At 33.2% G+C, this 18,947-nt stretch overlaps 1 protein-coding gene across 1 annotated transcript; it reads left to right on the top strand.

Annotated features, from left to right (window-relative positions):
* Positions 1-2,590: 2,590 nt before the first annotated feature.
* LOC132039658 (VAMP-like protein YKT61) lies at positions 2,591-12,131 on the top strand. Its single transcript, XM_059430159.1, has 6 exons — positions 2,591-2,949; positions 7,846-7,943; positions 8,024-8,128; positions 8,251-8,316; positions 10,286-10,372; positions 11,833-12,131. Exons 1-6 carry the CDS (start codon positions 2,757-2,759, stop codon positions 11,881-11,883), a joined length of 600 nt encoding a protein of 199 aa, XP_059286142.1. The 5' UTR covers positions 2,591-2,756; the 3' UTR covers positions 11,884-12,131.
* Positions 12,132-18,947: the final 6,816 nt, after the last annotated feature.

Below are 18,947 nucleotides of genomic sequence, written 5' to 3'. Positions count from 1 at the left end.
AAGGTGCCTCAGACACTTTCCTCTCCCATCCCACATTAAGGATTCAAAATGGTATGTTGTTGTTGTTATTTTTAGCGTACCGTGTACTTGACTTGCAACCTGAAATTTTCGAGGAAAAAATTACCCATTCATTTTTTATTATAAATCTAAGTTTACTCTTAGGTTGGACTTTTAAAAGATTTTTTTTCCTATCCGCAGAATAAAATAAAAGGTACTCCCTCTGTCCCTAAAAAAAAATGATGCATCTATATATTTAGAAATACTTTAACTTAAAATTTTTCCTTTTACCCTTAATGAAATGATTTACAACTACACAAATATCTATAGCTTATTTTATACCACAAGTTTCAAAAGTCTTCATTAATATCTATAGCTTATTTTATACCATAAGTTTCAAAAGTCTTCATTTTTTTCTTACCTAGTCAAACTTAATCACATAGATTGGGACGGAGGGAGTATAACGTAAGCAAATTTGATCGGGCAATTCGCAGAATTGCCCTTCTTTTGGGGTGGTCTTTAAATTTTGCCCTTCATATTTGAAATGTTTAAATTTGCCCTTCGCTAACACCCATAGGTTCAGTGTTCGAACCCACGCGCGAGTCAAAATTTTAAAAAAATTCGCAAGGCAGTTTTTAAATTTCGCTATCCGTGACAAGATACAACATGTTAAGGAATTACACATTTTATGCCGGGACCGATACTACGCCTTATACGGGCCGGACTTGGCATAAGTCTGGGGTCCAGATAACTTTGATAATTCCTTCACAAAGTTACGCCGGCGGGGCATACTTTTAACGGGCAAACTTTTACGCCGGACCGATAATCAGAAGGAATTATCAAAGTTACGCCGACCAAGATAATTTACGCTAAGTCTCAACATAAGGCATAAGATGTCGGGGTCCCGCATAACTTTGATAATTCCTTCACAAAGTTACGCGCGGGGCATACTTTTAACGGGCGGGGGTTTTGCGCCGGACCCGTGATAACTTTCAGAAGGAATTATCAAAGTTGGCGCCGGACCCTAAGATTTACGCTAAGTCCGCCCACGTGCATAAGTATGTGGCCAGCATAACTTCGTAATTCCCAACAAAAAGTATGCCGGTCCGTGATAGCGAAATTTAAATTTGCCTTGCGAATTTTTTTTTAAAATTTTTGATCATATGTTCGAACTTTAACCTCATACAGCAATGCAAGAAATTTTAAAGATTTCAAATTTGAGGGGCAAAATTTAAAGATCACCCCAAACGAAGGGCACTCCGCGCAAAAAAATGAATTTGATCAACTTTAAATAGTAAACGGGCAATTAACCCCTCTCCCTCTTCATATCCAATATTCTAACCCCACTTGCAATTTTGTATTACCAATTCGGTAATTCCGACAACATTAGAACCATTGTACTAAATTCCCCTTTTTCCTTTTCCTTTTTTCTAATTCTTATTCCTTCTCCACTAAAATAATCAACAGTAGCAATAAAATAATAACGAAACAAAATTATACAAATCGCTTAATCTCAAAAAAAGGATCAATTTCATTCTTTGAAGGCGGTCATAGAAGGAGAAAAAAAAAAGTTTACAGCAAAGATTCTCTGACATTTATTTTGGGTTTGAAATCTAAAGTATAACGTAAGCAACATTACTCAATTTTAGATAGTAAATAAACAAATTTTTATCCAATATTATCATTGAAAATTTGTCTAGTTGAGTAGAAGTCGCTTTTGTTGAGTCTTTATTTTTAGGATTAATGCATATGCGGCCTCCTAAATTTATCCTTTTTTTTATTTTGACACCTCAATTAAGTATTATGTCTATTGAACCCCTGAACTTGTCCTTAAGTGTGTCTATCAAATCCCTAAATCTGATTTTTATTAGAAACAGAAAGTAAATTGGGGAAATGAAGGTGGAGTAATATTTTAGACATACGGTAAGCTATTCTTTAGGTCATGGATGTGTTAGTTTCTGCTGATTCTGCTCTTCCACTTCCAGCTTAATTAAGAGCTACTCTTTTTTTTCCTCTCAATTGCTGCTAATTGTAGCTAAAAGATGACATAATTAAATTAGAATATACATTAGCATGTTGCTACATTTAAGATGGAATACTATATAAATCGGATTGTGTTAGATAGACACACTCGAGGCCGAGTTCAGAAGTTCAATAGGAACAACACTTGGTTTAAAATGAAAAAAGAGGCTAGTTTAAGGGGCCGCATATGCTTTAAGCCTTAATTTTTAATATAAGTCACACATACATTCGGTTCATTTTTTTGTGTGGATTTCCCTTCAAAGGCACTGGTCTTTAATTTTTGCCTCTCAAATTAGTGATCTTTGATTTTTGCCCTTCGACTAATACCCCAAAGTTCTAAATTTGAACCTAGCTCAGTAAAAAAAAAAAGAAAGAAATTTCACAAAGCAGAAATTTGGATTGAATGACAAAAATTAAAGTACACCCTAAAACAAGGACAATTAAAAAAATGAGAAAAAAAAGAAGTAATTTTATAATACCAATTCAGTAATTTTAACTGGAAAAGAACCCTTTGACTAAATTACCCTTATTGCCTTTTGCTTATATTCTTATTCCTTCTCCACTAAACAAATATTATTCAAATCGTGAAACACATCAAATTCTCAAAAAAGTATCAAAATTCCATTCTTTGAAAGTTCATAGCAAAAACTTCTCTGAAAAATTAATAACTTTGGGTTCAAATTATTTTTATCAAGAAATCTGAGAGGTTTATTTATTTATTTAGATAAAGATTAAAGATGAAGATCACAGCTTTAATGGTATTGAAATGTAATCCAGAAGGTTCAGATCCAGTGATCTTAGCAAATGCATATGATGTTAGTCATTTTGGTTATTTTCAAAGATCAAGTGTTAAGGAATTTATTGTTTTTGTTGGTCGAACTGTTGCTAAAAGAAATCCACCTGGACAACGTCAATCTGTTCAACATGAAGGTATATAAAGATTGATTGATCCTTTTTCCTAATTTTATTTGATCAACTATATGTTTGATTTAATAATAGATGCATTGATTTGTGATTGTTATGTGGGTGGTAGGTCAATTTTGCTGTTTCTTTTGGTTGATTTTTATATAGATGGATGAGTATTGTTGCAAAGTTGCAATTTTAACTCATGTTTTTCCAAGAAAATTTGTGGGGTTTCCTTCTTTTACTAGAGAATTTGCTTTGGTTTTGGTGAAATTATAGATGTGTTATGGATTTGATGATTGTTTGTAAATAATTGGGTATTTGGGTTTGTGATATTATGTGGGTAGTAGCTCAATTTTGCTGTTTCTTTTTAGTTGATTATTATATAGATGGATGAGTAATGTTGCAAAGTTGCAATTTTGATACATATTATTCCAAGAAAATTTGTGGGGTTTCCTCCTTTGCTAGCAAATTTGTGGGTTTTGTTCCATTTTTGTTGAATTGTGTAATTTTCTGTTCTTTGAATTTTTTTGTGTGTGGTTGGTGGGGTGAGGTGGGGGGCGGTTGGGTGGTGGTGGGGTGGTTGGGGGGTGAGTGGGGGTGGTTGGGGGGTTGAGTGGGGGTGGTTGGGGGGGGGTGTGGTGGTGGTATGGGGGCTTTCCGCGAAGTAGAAGGAAGAAGTTGCAAAGTTGCAATTTTCACACATATTATTCCAAGAAAATTTGTGGGGGCTGAGGTGGTGGGGTGGTTGAGGGTGAGGTGAGTGGGTGTGGTTTTGGGGGGGGGGGGGGTGTGGTGGTGGTATTGGGGCTTTCCGTGAAGTAGAAGGAAGAAGTTGCAATTTTCACACATATTATTCCAAGAAAATTTGTGGGGTTTCCTTCTTTTGCTAGAAAAATTGTGTGTTTTGTTCCATTTTTTGTTGATTTTTTTTTTTTTTGTGTGTGGGGGGGGGGGGGGGGTGGGTGGGGGGGTGGTGGTATTGGAGTTTTCCCACTAGGTAGAAGGAAGAAGTAGTCGTTTCAGTTAAATGCAATTTTTTTAATCATTAGGGTATTTTCAGAGATCAAGTGTTAAGGAATTTATTGTTTTTGTGCGTCGAACTGTTGCTAAAAGAAATCCACCTGGACAACGTCAATCTGTTCAACATGAAGGTATAAAAACATTCATCCTTTTTCCAAATTTTATTTGATCAACTATGTGTTTGATTTGGTGAAATTTAGAGATGTGTTATGGATTTGATGATTGTTTGTTCATAATTGGGTATTTTGATTTGTGATATTATGTGGGTTGTAGCTCAATTTTGTTTTTATTTTGGTTGATTATATATATGGATGAGTAATGTTGCAAAGTTGCAATTTTTACTCATATTTTTCCAAGAAAATTTGTGGGGTTTCCTTCTTTTGCTAGAAAATTTGTGGGTTTTGTTCCATTTTTGTTAAATTTTGTAATTTTCTTTTCTTTGATTTTTTTTTTTTTGTGTTTGTGGGGTGGGTGGGGGGGGGGTGAGGTGGGGGTGGTGGTGGTGGTATTGGGGCTTTCCGCGAAGTAGAAGGAAGAAGTTGCTGTTATGTACTTGAAGATTGAAAGAGAAATATTCAAAATTAAGAACTAGAATTGGACTCGAAAAGTGAAACTCTTTATTAATTCAATCGAAGGATTACAACTGAATTAACTAATGTACACCTACATAGCTGAACTACAATGACATGTAATGGAGAAATTAGGGTAACCAGAAGAATAGTAGAAGAAGAAGAAGAAGAAGAAGAAGATAACTGGGAAAGAAGAAAATCCCAGAGAGAATTGGAGATGAGAAAATATTTGTGAAAATCTAAAAACTGTCCTAGCTCCTATCTGTTGGAGTATTTAGTTGAGCTGGAGTAAATCTTGACCGTTGATCTCTTCTAATCTTCGCCGTCCAGATGCACCGAATTAACTAACTCATTAAACATTTGTCCTCTCCTATGTCGCCACGTGTCCCCCTAATTCCGAACCCTTATCTAACTTCAGCTCATTTCTTCAGCACAATTGCGAACATAACAGTTGCAAAGTTGCAATTTTCACACATATTATTCCAAGAAAATTTGTGGGGGGTGAGGGGGGGGGGGGGGGGTGGTGGTGGTGGTGGTGGTATTGGGGCTTTCCGCGAAGTAGAAGGAAAAAGTTGCAAAGTTGCAATTTTCACACATTATTCCAAGAAAATTTGTGGGGGGTGAGGTGGTGGGGTGGTTGGGGGTGGTGGTATTGGGGCTTTCCGCGAAGTAGAAGGAAGAAGTTGCAATTTTCACACATATTATTCTAAGAAAATTTGTGGGGTTTGCTTCTTTTGCTAGAAAAATTGTGGGTTTTACTCCATTTTTGTTGAATTTTCTTCGAATTTTTTTTTGTGTGTGGGGTGTTTTGGGGGGGGGGGGGGGGGTGGTATTGGGGTTTTCCCACTAGGTAGAAGGAAGAAGTAGCCTTTTCAGTTAAGTGCTTTTTTTTAATCATTAGGGTATTTTCAGAGATCAAGTGTTAAAGAATTCATTGTTTTTGTGGGTCGAATTGTTGCTAAACGTAACCCACCTGGACAGCGTCAATCTGTTCGACATGAAGGTATAAAAAGATTCATCCTTTTTCCAAATTTTATTTGATCAACTATGTGTTACGGATTTGATGATTTTTTTTTGGGTACATAATTGGGTATGTTTAATTATGTGGGTGGTAGCTCAATTTTGCTGTTTCTTTTGGTTGACTTTTGTATAGATGGATGAGTAATGTTGCAAAGTTGCAATTTTTACTCATATTTTTCCAAAAAAATTTGTGGGGTTTCCTTCTTTTATTAGAAAATTTACTTTGGTTTTGGTGAAATTATAGATGTGTTATGGACTTGATGATTTTTTTGTACATAATTGGGTATTTTGATTTGTTTAATTATGTGGGTAGTAGCTCAATTTTGCTGTTTCTTTTGGTTGATTTTTGTACAGATGGATGAATAATGTTGCAAAGTTGCAATTTTTTACTCATATTTTTCCAAGAAAATTTGTGGGGTTTCCTTCTTTTGCTAGAAAATTTGTGGGTTTTGTTCCATTTTTGTTGAATTGTGTAATTTTCTGTTATTTGATTTTTGTTTTTGTGTGTGGGGGGGGTGGGGGGGTGGGGGGGTGGTGGTATTGGGGTTTTCGCACGAAGTAGAAGGAAGAAATAGTGAATAGCTTAGTTGGGAAAATTGTGATTGTGAGAACTCATTAGTCTTTTCAGTTAAGTACTCTTTTTTAAAGTTATTTTGGGTATTTTTAAAGGTCCAGTGTTAAGGAATTCATTGTTTTTGTTGGTTGAACTGTTGCTAAACGTAACCCACCTGGACAATGGCAATCTGTTCAACATGAAGGTATAAAAAGATTCATCCTTTTTCCAAATTTTATTTGATCAACTATGTGTTTGATTTGGTGAAATTACGGATTTCATGATTTTTTGTTCCTAATTGGGTATTTGCTTTATGATTGTATGTGGGTAGTAGCTCAATTTAGCTGTTTCTTTTGGTTGATTATTATATGGATGGGTGAGTAATGTTGCCAAGTTGCATTTTTCACACATGTTTTCCAAGAAAATTTGTGGGGTTTCCTTCTTTTGCTAGGAAATTGGTGGTTTTTGTTCCTTTTTTGTTGAATTTTGTAATTTTCTTTATTTATTTTTTTTGTTTTTTTGGGGTGGGGGGGGGCGGTTATTGAGGTTTCCGAAAGTCGTGAATAGCTTAGTTGAGAAAATTGTGATTGTGAGAACTGATTAGTATTTTCAGTTAACCGTTGCTAAACGGAACACACCTGGCCAATGCCAATCTGTTCAGCATGAAGGTATAAAAGATTGATTTTTTTTGCGAAAGTTTATTTGATTTATTTGAATTTTTTTTTGTCGGTTTGTGTTATTGTGGGTCTGAGGAAATAACCATGTGTTCGATTTGGTGAGATTATACATGCCTTATGGATTGATGATTTTTTGTACATAATTGGGTATTTGGGTTTGTTTAATTATGTGGGGGTGGTAGCTCAATTTTACTATTCTTTTGGTTGATCATATAGATGGATGAGTAATGATCACCCATTTTAATAAGAAAGGCCTTATTGTGGTTGGATTTTGTCTAGCTGTTAATACATCGTACTCAATTTGTAGCATAGCATTTTTGTAAAATATCCAATGGAGATTGCATTTAGAAAAAAAAAAAAAAAAACAGATTCTGAAGAAAGTTCATTTTATGAATATGTACTTGTGGCCTCAGATCCTATGCTTACTGGATTTCTGCCATTTGATGTTGAAATCTTATAGGGGCTGACTCTAACAAAGTTCATCTTGACTGCATGCCATGATCTCACTTTCTTCTCTTCATTTGGAATTGATCTAGGGAATGGGGGTTAAGTATATGAAAATCTGGTGAATAAGTTACGGGTTGTGGAATAAGTTTTCTGAAATTTACTTATGCTAGATGTTAGAGTATCAATCTATAGGTCTCTGTTGACTTCAAATGAAATGGTTGATCATATATTTGATTTGACATTTTCTATTTCTCAAACTCTACCTGAAGTACAAGTGGTAACACTTTGTGATAGTGATTAGGCTATTCGTTTATACGCAACAGATGTTGCAATGTTTTCCTTTAGCTTATCTTATAAGCTTGCGAAAGTTCACATAGAAGTTCATTGATTTTATACAATCTGGTATGGAAAAATTCTAAATGTATTCCCTGTATTCCTTTATTGCATTTTAAAGAAGTTTTACAGTCAAATCAATGAGAAGTCAAAAGGGAAGTATGTGTTAAATGTTACCAGTATTCATTGAATTTCTGACCTAAAAAAAAGGAATATCTACTGGTGACACGGTATATTCCTCAAATATTTTTTTACATGCACCAGGTTTGACATATGTTTTCGATTTCCTTTTTGACTGTAGAATACAAGGTCCATTCATACAATCGGAATGGTTTATGTGCTTTGGGCTTTATGGATGATCACTATCCCGTTCGAAGTGCATTTTCACTTCTCAACCAGGTATATATTCTTTATTTTAGATATTCAGCTTTGAAAGCAGCAACTTTATATTTTGTGAAGTCAAATTGTGGATTTGCCAGGTTCTGGACGAGTATCTAAAAAATTTTGGTGAGTCGTGGAAAACTGCACAAAGCGACAATGCTCAACCATGGCCTTATTTGAATGAAGCTCTAGCCAAATTTCAGGTATCCCTTTTGTTCCTTGTTGGTTGATGATGGAATTTCTTTTTAAATCAAAATTTTCCCACCTTTGTTTGAAACTCTTGATGTTTGAGCTGAAGGAAGTCCTGTCACGTTGACCCTTGCAGGACCCTGCTGAGGCTGATAAGCTGTTCAAAATCCAGAGAGAGTTGGATGAAACAAAAATTATTCTTGTAAGTATTCTTATTATTCTTGGGTCCTCATGTTATGTTATTCATGCTCCAGATGTTCAGTCTCGGGCACGAGAGAGAGGCAGGGGAGGTTTTAAGAGTATTCCAAGGTGTAGTCTTTTACTATATGTTTTTGGGCAATCTTCACCTCATAAGCTAGCTTCTTGGAGTTGAGTTAGGCTCAAGGTGCATCTTTCATACTGAGGCTAGAGTTTATATGCTCCATTCTCATGCGCTGTCTCATTATATTTTGACCGGATGCAACACCCTTTTTATGCTTAATTTCTCGTAAAACCTGCTTCCGGAGCACTAGACTGTTTCCACAGTTCACACGGTACATACAAGGAAAATGGTTATAGCGTTTTGAAATGGTTTTGCATTCATTATGGATACTCATCTCTGATCCATGACTCTATGGTTACTTATGCTGGACTAAATGTAATATTTTACTCTTAGATGCCTTTCTGCTCTGTGACGTCTGATTTGAGTTCACCTGCTTCAATATAGCACAGTGGGTGGGTGTTTAATATTAGAAAATAAAGTTGATGTAGACATGTAGTTGGTCTTCGTAGTTCTTTGCCTATACAGTGTGTTTGGTAGGGTGGAAAGGAAAAGGATGAGCTAACTTATTTATGGGTTATTGCTATTGTTTGGTAAAAGTATAATAGAATGGGAAGTAAAAGTGAGGTTGCTTCTATGTCTACTTCTTAGCCCTCCCAATTTGGATAAGAAGAAGGAAAGTATATCTTTTGTACTTTTATCCCAACCTTATCAAACAAGTAAATGATGAATATCCCCACCTAAGAGAAGTGAGTAAATGATGTTACCTTTATGAAAAAGAACAGGAAAAAAGGGAAGTGAGTAAATGATTTCTCTTTTCTTTAACATTCCCCTGCCATTCGGGAACCAAATATACTGGAGTTAATGAAGAACCTATAAAGGACGTTAAAGATACCGCAAATATGCTATCAGTGAAAGTTGATCTCAAGTTGTTTTGCTTTTGACAACTTCGAAATGACAAGTATGTTTCTGCTTTTTGGTGGATGTGATCTACCTTCTTAAATTTGGTCCTGCTCAATTTTCAACTTTATCATTAACAGATCATCTAAAATTAATATATTCCTGTTCTCTTCTTTTTTCTCTAATGTTTGTTGGGAAGTACAAGGATGTTTTTCTTTAGCTTGCAGGCCATTGTCTATGGTCGTATTCATTAGTTGATTTACTTGTAAACTTAAGAACAGGTCTCTCTTTAGGATATTGAAGATCACGATTCTCTCATTTAATTGTTGAGCAATTTTGAGAATAAGGTTTTCTGATAAAGAGTCCAAAAATATTTCTAGCTTGACTGCTTCTTGTGGATATATGTGTAATGTGATTATAATATTGCACTAGCTAGCCACTCCTCAGCTATCTTTGATATGGAAAGAAAAATGTTCCATATGCCTAAGTCAATTTTATGAGGTCATCATAACCCTTTCAACCTTGGTGTCTACTGTTTTTTTTTTTCTTTTTCGAGTTCATAAAATAATAGTTACGTTGTCCCAAGTAAACTTAATGGGTTTCTGTCTTTCATTCATAAGCTTTCCGAGTTATTTCAACTTTGTCCCTCGTGTAGGCCATGGTTATTTCTTTGAATATTAACTGGTTTGACCTTCCTGGGGCATAATAAGCAAACTCTTGTGTAACATATGTATGGACATCCCGAAACCTTACATCAAATGCGTTTGAGTAGAAAATTAGAAATCTGGATGTTATTCTTCCATCGCACAATCAACTCAGTGCGTTGATCAAGTATTTGTTTTGAAATAACTTATCTTTTAAGACGCTAGTTATTCTGCTTCTTTTGGATTTTCTTGCAAAACGTGCACTGTTCTTGTCAAGTATTTATGTATTGATGGATGAAAATACTGTGCTTGCCTTCTTTGCTGCTGTTAGCTGTGCTGATATTGGTCTCTCTTGCCTGATGACACAGCATAAGACAATTGACAGTGTCTTAGAACGAGGTGAGAAGCTAGACAGTTTGGTTGAGAAGAGTTCGGATCTCAGTGCTGCTTCACAGGTACGTTTATGATAGTGCATCTCTCAAAGATTCCCCTCCTTTTTTCTTTTTTATCTGGTAAACCTAGACCTACCCTCCCTCTAACCTTCACGATGGTCCTTCGCCACTTTGATCCCAAGGTGATGCGAACCCCTAACCTTTTTGTTCTCGTAATTCCATGTCATGCTTTCTTCTTGAGCAACCCTCGCTTGTTAGAGGATTGCTCTTCCTTGTTAACATTTTTCTTTGAGTGATCAATCGCAATTGATCTCTATTGTTTCTATCAATTTATTTTTTATCAAGTCAAATAATTCATACTGTTGTGTGTTTAGATATTTTCCATTTTCTTTTATTATTATGGCTCACTTAACTAGAAAGATGCAAGTAGCTTGTTAAGTTCAATATTCAGCTGCACAGGAAAGGTTATTTTGCAATTAATTTAGGTTAAGTATTTGACTTGGTCACATTCTCTACAAACATGGCGGGCATGGCACAATAAGTGAAGGTGCACTAGCCTATGTTAACTTTTCAGGTTGTATGTGAAAATTCCTCATTGAACTGTAAAACTAGTTATTGCTAGCTCAATTTCTTGTGAACTGTTTTTGTGATGAGACAATACCTCTTCCCTTTCCTTTCAGCAATGAGATTTTTCTTTTACCTCATTTGAACCATAAAATCCTCTAAAATAGTTTGGGATTCTTTTACTGTTCCAGGCATGAAGACAGTTTTTTTTTTTTTTTGGTGGGGGTTTTGGGGGGGTGGGGGACTAGTAATGCAGACTAAACTTGGAATTTATTTCACTGAGCAGATATAATTAATCCCCAGGCATGGGAAATTGCTCTTTTTGGCGAATTTATAGCAGGCTAACTTGAATCGTTGGATTAAAATCAAACAAATAAAATAACTGATTTCCCTGCATTTCTACCTGCATTTCAAGGTAGATACAACCTCCACTCTGCTGTATTCCGCTGTATGAAAATAGATTCTGTAGGCATTTACTTCTTTCCTTTCATGTACTTACTGTCGTGGGCTCTCTCTCTCTCTCTTTGCCTAATCAGTTTTATTGGATCTCTTCATTGGTTTGCTTTTTGAAATGTACATCAGAATCAAACTCTTGTAGATATTAGATAGATTAGAAGACATTATCTGCTAAATTTTCTTCTGGAGGAGAAATGCTTAATAAGCTTCGTGGTGATGCTTTTGTTGACTTGCTCGTGGACTGAGAAAGTAGAAGTCGTATGAATTAACTGTCTTTTTATACATGGACCGGACCGTGTTTCCTTGAACCTCCTATTGTTTATATGTGGAACTAATAGTTTTTTGTAATATGGTAATGGATCATCCAAATTAGTAGTAACGAGGTTTTATGTTAGCTTTTTGTTATTGTTGCTCTCACTAGTGGTAATATTGTACAAGCTGCAGACTCTCATAGTCGATTGGTTTTGACTTATTCCTGACGTAAGTTGGTGATTTTCAAACAGATGTTCTACAAGCAGGCGAAGAAAACCAATTCATGCTGCACGATTTTATAGATGATTTCAGAAGAAAGGGGGCGATTCAACCATGGACAAACTCGTGTTTATGTTACATATGAAGTATCAGGGAATTGTTTGTTTATATTTATGATTTCTGAAAGCTCGAATTCTTTTGGTACTCTATTGTAATATGATCTCAGATGAAGAGAAAGAGTCAAAAGTCTCAGATTGATGATGCTGTTTGAAAGTTGTGGTGTTACCTAAATATAGTTACTATATGATATGTTTCTTATTTCTGATTGCTATTGGCTTCGTTTTAACCTGTTACAATTCTGATGTATGTTAAAAGTCTGACTAATGCTCTTTAGACGTATCTAAATACGTATACAACTTGAGAGTCACTGGCTACGTCGATCCAGCCATTTTCCATGTCAATTGTATTATTTGTATCCAAAATAACACTAAGTTTTAACGTAGTCAAATTCTAAAATCATTTACTTCCGTTTGTTCAAAAAAGAATGTCGTACTTCTTGTTGTTTTAGACTATATAAGTGTCAAAAGTCTATTTCTGTCTTTAATTTTATGATCAAACAAACAACATTACATAGATTGGAATGAAGGGAGTAATTTACCCGACCGAAATGCAACTCTTTCTATGCATCATATGATGCATGAACACTCCATCACATATTAAAAAGAATTTTTGTGTCTTTAGGCAAGTTCTGTGATCTTCAGAAGTGGTGGAGTCATAGGTATGAAGTATGAGTTTAATTGATCCCTTTTACTTTTGACTTACTTCATAAATTTATATGTGAGAAGTATTGGAAAAGAGGATTAATTTTGGAACTCTAATGTTCAATGAATTCAGAATCTTCAAATCATTAAATCCAAACTCTGGATTCACCTCGGTCCTCGGGTAATAATATAATTGTCCTTAGTTCTTTGCTTCATTTCAACAACAATATACCTAGTGAAATCCCACAAAGTGCGGTAGAGGGTAGAGTGTAAGCAGACCTTGCCCCTACCTTAGGAGGTAGAGAGACTGTTTACGGGGTCTGGGGTCCTTGCTTAATTTCACATATGGATAATTTTATGTTGTCCATCTCTTGTTCTTCTTCCATTTCCATGTGTTATTTTGGCTTTCCAATGTTTCCTATTTGAAGTAGCTAGGCCGTCTACTCCACCCCATTGTTAAGAACTTAAGATGCGTCAAGACTGGTCACAAGCAAAGCAACTTTAAATTATTAAATACTTGTGGGAACAATTAATATTCCTGTGTATGAATGTGATATGATATCAATCTATTACACGTACCAAGAAAACATTCATGAAAAAAAAAAATTGAATTGATGGTTCAAGACACGTCCCAGCACGATTAATTATGATTATCTAGAAGTTACTTATCTAAGAAGCAATATTCATGCTGCAAATTTCCCCAACCAGCAGGGCCTTATCAAAAGTTTATTTAAGTTGTCATGCCAAAACAAACAGTAATATGAGGTCTCCTTGAATGGATAAAAACATGTCGTTTTATGAATGAATCATCGAAAATCATAGAGAAATGTAATAGAATGTGTATGATCCCTCCACCTAATCTCTCTTTGATTCATAACAATAACTTTCCTAAGAAAGCTAATGGCAAATCTAGAAATATCACTACAGAGTGTTCATGATTTAATATATTTGTATCAAAATGATTTTTACATATGCAAGTAATATATGTTCTATTTTTATTGTATAATTCCCTGGTGAAGGTGTTCGAACAACTGACCCGTGCCACTACTATAATAATGAACACATCCATCTTATTATCTTAACTTTACGACAAATAAGTTCCGAATATCAAATGACTAATTAAGATTTTAAAAGAAATAAAAATTTCTTTCCAGGAGTAATGAGTATACACACATAATAATTGCTATCCGTAAGGAAGGAACAATACTTCCCATCCACGAGAAGATGCTATAAACAAGATAATTTCAAGTAAAGAGGGACCATTTCGTTATCCTTGGATTATATGAAAATGACTACTTAGACTCAAATATATATATTAAAAAACTCCCTTAGCTTTAAGCTCGATATTTTTCTATGCTGCAATATTGGCAGCAAGTGTAGCACATGGTGGGAGCCATTGATTGTTGTATAAGAAATTGTTCGTCCTCATCCTTTCACGATCCAATGTCGACAGATCAGACAACAAAACAATTTTATTATTATCACAATATTGTTGATTTGATAAATACTTTTTGTTGAATTATTTCTATATTGTTCATTCCTAAATAGATCTAGGAGAGTCTTCCTTCTAAACATTACAGTGCACATGCACAAATAAAATGAAGTATATTTAGACCCTGTTTGGATTTACTTATTGCTTTTCTTTTGGCTTATAAGCCAAAAGCCATAAGTCAGAAATTCTAATTTATGACTTTTAACTTATTTTTATTATTTTAACTTAAAAATAAGTGTTTAAAATTATTTTTTTATTTTACCAAAATACTACAGAAGTGCTTGAAAACTATTTTGACTTAAAAACATAAAAAATAAGCCAATCCAAATAGGCTCGGGCTCGTTTGGTTGGAAACAACTTATCCCGAGATAACTAGTCCCGGGATAATTTATCCCGGGATTAATTACCCCGGGATTAGTTATTCCACCCTTAAGGTGGGATAAAAAAACACTCTAATCCCGGGATTAGTTATCCCGAGTTTTTTTCCAACCAAACGTGGGATAAGGCGGTACTAATTTTTATCCCAGGACTATTTTTCTCTATCTATCATACCAAACTAGCCCTTAGTAGGCGTTTGGCCATCAATTTTCAAACCATGGTTTCAAACCAGCGTTTGGACATGCGTTTTCAGTCATGGTTTGAAACCAGGGTTTCAAACCCCAAATCATCCAAAAAGGCATGATTTGGGGTTTGAAACCATGGGTTCAACTTTTTTAAATATAAAATTTAACCCATAAGTTTATATTTTGTAAAAAAAGACCCATAAGTTGGTAGATATTTTTAACAATTACCCCATCAATCATTTACCAATCTCATTAACTTCTACAAACCTTTATTTATGTCTACCAACGTTTAATTTATGTGGGAAGATTATGTTAAAGAGTAGTTACATTACTATTCATGTTAAATTTTCGTTTTTATTGAACTAAAGTTTGATTAATTTATGTTGCATTTTTTAGAAAGGCCTTCTAGTAGTGTACTAATTTTGTTATAAACTATGATTTGCTCATTTGGTAAAATTATATAACAATTGAGAATATTTTGATAGTTTTCACAATTTATGGGGTTTTTATGTCTATAAGAAAGAATACAACTTAAAATATCCAAATTGTATGTCCAAACATGATTTGAAACCGTGATTTGAAACCATGTTTCAAATTATGGTTTCAAACCATGTCCAAATGGGGCCTTAATGTGTAACTTCTTCGGAGTTACCTTATAATCTCAATATAAAAATTTTATTTGGGCCCACTCACACCTGTTGTGTTTGATTTAAGCATATGCTGTTTTTTTTTTTTTTTTTTTTTTGGGTTCTCATTTGTTTGTATTATTTTACAAGTCATAGTGATCAAGCCAAAAAGTTTCACTAAGAAAAATTTAACATAAACAATGAAGCGAAAAAAGTTCAACATCTATGATACATTCATAAATTGATTTAATTTTGTATGTGCAATGTAATTATTCGATGGAAGGAATTCAGATATACCTATCTTTGCAACTCGTGACAGATCTACAAACCAATGTATGGGTTCACGGCGGCTCAATAACAATTGTTCAACTTCTATATACATATATTGAAAAACTTATCAAATACATATAAATATTTAGATATGAACTCAGTTATTATTTAATTTGAGCTTATTGTAGAAATTCATAAACAACAAATCCTAAATTGGCCTCCACTTGCGACCCTCACTTTGCATTTTGTTAGTCAGTTTCAAATATACTTATTAGTGATGATAAATAATTCTAAAACTTCTTATTTTGGTCTTAGCCACATGATGTCACTATATATACCTGTTAAAACTGTAAAAAAATTTCAAACTCTTTATACTCCTAACATATTATAACATATCTATAATAATCATACAACTATCTCAATTTATGTGATATTTTTTTTTTATTTGTCCCAAAAAGAATCATACATTTCTTTACCATATACTTGTTAAAACTATAAATTTCAAACTCTTTACAACATATTATAACATATCTATAAATCATACTACCTCTGTCTCAATTTATGTGATACATTTTTCTTTTTGGTCTGTCCCAAAAAGAATGATATATTTTTATATTTAGAAATAATTTAACTTAAAACTTCCCTTTTTACTCTTAATGAAATTTTACAACCACACAAATATCTATGGCTTGTTTTAGACCATCTCCAACCTTGCACCATTTTTTACACCAATCCTATTTTGGTGTAATATTTGATGTTTTGGAGCTCCAACCTTGCACCATTTCTTACACCATTTTGGGGCGTGAATAGTGTTGCACCAAATTTGGCGTAACACTATTCATCAACACCATTACTATTCATCGATATTTTATTATATAACACTTTTAATTTAACATATTATAAATTTTAATTTTTTCATTTAGGTCCCTAATATACTTAATTATTCTTTATGTAATATCTTTCTGCTATTAATTTTACATCTTAATTTTAGAGTGTAATTTTTATAAATTAATTTTCGTATACATTATTTTTATATAAAATTGTAAGTTAATTTTATTATAAGTTATAATTGTATAAACAAATATAGCCATCACAAAAATGAAAAGTGAAAATATAAAATATAATATGTTGTTAATAAATAACACAATGTTCAATAACATAATAATTTAGAATTGAAAATACATTAAAATTATAACACAAATTTCAATAACACAATGTTCAATAACATAATAATGTTCAGTACATTAAAATTGAAAATACATTAAATAACATAATAATTTAAAAATTATAACAACAATTTAGTACTTTGATGGTTGTTTCCAGATCCACCGATATCATTAAAATATTGAGTGCTACATTGAGGGATGGTTGTGGTTGGTCATGAAATTGTTGATTTTTTTTATCCATTATTCGTTTTTGTTCTTGTCGAATAAATTCACGAATATTTGGATCATCAATAGAATCTAAATTCAACAATAAATGTTGAATGTGCATTTGGAGTTTTGCAATCTCGATTTGCACTTATTGCAGGGCTGTCACATTTTTGGAGAAAAGAAGTGCTACATGATATATTAACTACATATATTATGCTGCACAACATGATAATCTAGGATATTCAAGATGCTTGGGAAGGTTTAACTCCAACAGTAGAAATGTTAGTACACGAAAACTACTTATTTGAACAATTTTTAGCTCGACACAAGAAAATTAAGAACAAAGATGCTCATTTTACACTTCGTAATGCATTAATAGAGCATTTATGGGAGCAACATACTAATCGTGCAAGTTGAATATTTATGTAGAAATTAAAATAAATTTTACCATAATGTAATATTTATTTAATTATATTTTATCAATGATTTCACTTTTATTTGAATTATCCATTAATATGTATAACATATAATATTTGTTTACAATTTATATTATTTAAAAATTTATGGTATAAAATAATTTTATATTAAATGATTACATAACAAAGGAATATGAATTACATAGGATAAATATGTAAAAAAAAGAAAAAAAGAAAGAATTTGTTTTATGAAATAAAAAAATAAAATTTAAATAAAAGAAAATAATAATATAGAATAGAGAGAAGAATATGTAAGGAATGTTCTTTTTTGGTGTAGAAAATAGTGTAATGGGTTGTAGTTAATTTTCACCATTTTGATGTAAAAAATGGTATACAAGGTTGGAGATGTCTTTAGACCACAAGTTTTAAAAGTTTTTCTTTTTTTCTTAAATTCTCCTAATCAAATTATATTATATAAATTAGGACGGAGGAAGTAAATTTAAAAATTTCGTGTCGAAACAAATTATGTAACGGTATGAGATGGAATAATACCTGTCTACCGACTTACCACTGGCTAGAGGTGATATTTTCCCCACCAAGCATTTGCATGTTCGAATACGTGGCGTGTGTGTGTGTGAAATATGACAGGACAGTGATGTGAAAATTTGAAGCCAACTTCGATTTCCTTCCATAGCAAGTTCCAACGAGCATATAATACAGACATACAGTATATGATATGAAAAATCCAATTATGTCCATTCAAGAAACTTCTTGACAAAGAAAACAAACAAATAACATTTCAACATTTCATACCCATAACTTCAAATGCAAATTTGACAACAAACTTGTTTATCCTAAAAAGAAAACAGTAAAATTTATTTAATGATTTAAATAATATGTGATTTGATTTTGTTATAAGCAGTGGCTAATTAGAATGATAATAGGCAAATTGATTGACTAAAAAAAGTTAAATATAAAGCAAAGCTTGAATGATCCTGGAAGCAAATCCTTTGATAGGTTTCTCCGATTGACTATAAAGCACTTAAACTTTCTAGAACAAATATACAAATCCGGAGCAAAAGAGCAACTTAAAAGAATAAATGTGAACAATAAAGCTTGTAAGAATAGTGTCTAATCAGTGTTATTCGATGATGCTTCTTTTGGGCTGTTAAGCTCTTTTTATAGTACAAATACAAGGATCCTTTAATTAGTAATTAAATCCTAATAATTTAATAATAATGAATTAATATTGCCTTTAATACTGAATCGTAACGCTTGCTTCAGATCCGATATGATCTGATCTAACGTTATTTTTCTATTAATCATTTGGTGTGACTTTCCCTTGTAACTCGACTCCGGATGCAACCAGGGCTTTTTGCTCGTATTAAATGCTGCAACTGAAAACGTTTCATCTTCCTCAGTCACGTATCCCAATACTGTTTCGACACATGCCAAGCTGTATTTTACCACGTATACCAAACTCTCTTACAACCCTACACACTACTACCATCAACTTTACTAGGTTCCACAAGAAACTCTCGTAAGAAAAATACAACCTTAAAACATTTGAAGTTTTTTTCAAAAAAAAAAAAATTAAAAAAAAAAAACATTTGAAGTTCACCTTAAAACAACACACCTTTTTTACA

This window comes from Lycium ferocissimum, chromosome 12 (genome assembly GCF_029784015.1).
Source record: "Lycium ferocissimum isolate CSIRO_LF1 chromosome 12, AGI_CSIRO_Lferr_CH_V1, whole genome shotgun sequence".
NCBI classification, from domain to species: Eukaryota; Viridiplantae; Streptophyta; class Magnoliopsida; order Solanales; family Solanaceae; genus Lycium; species Lycium ferocissimum.
Note: the sequence above shows the minus strand (reverse complement) of the source record. Positions and strands in the feature narration are given on the sequence as shown.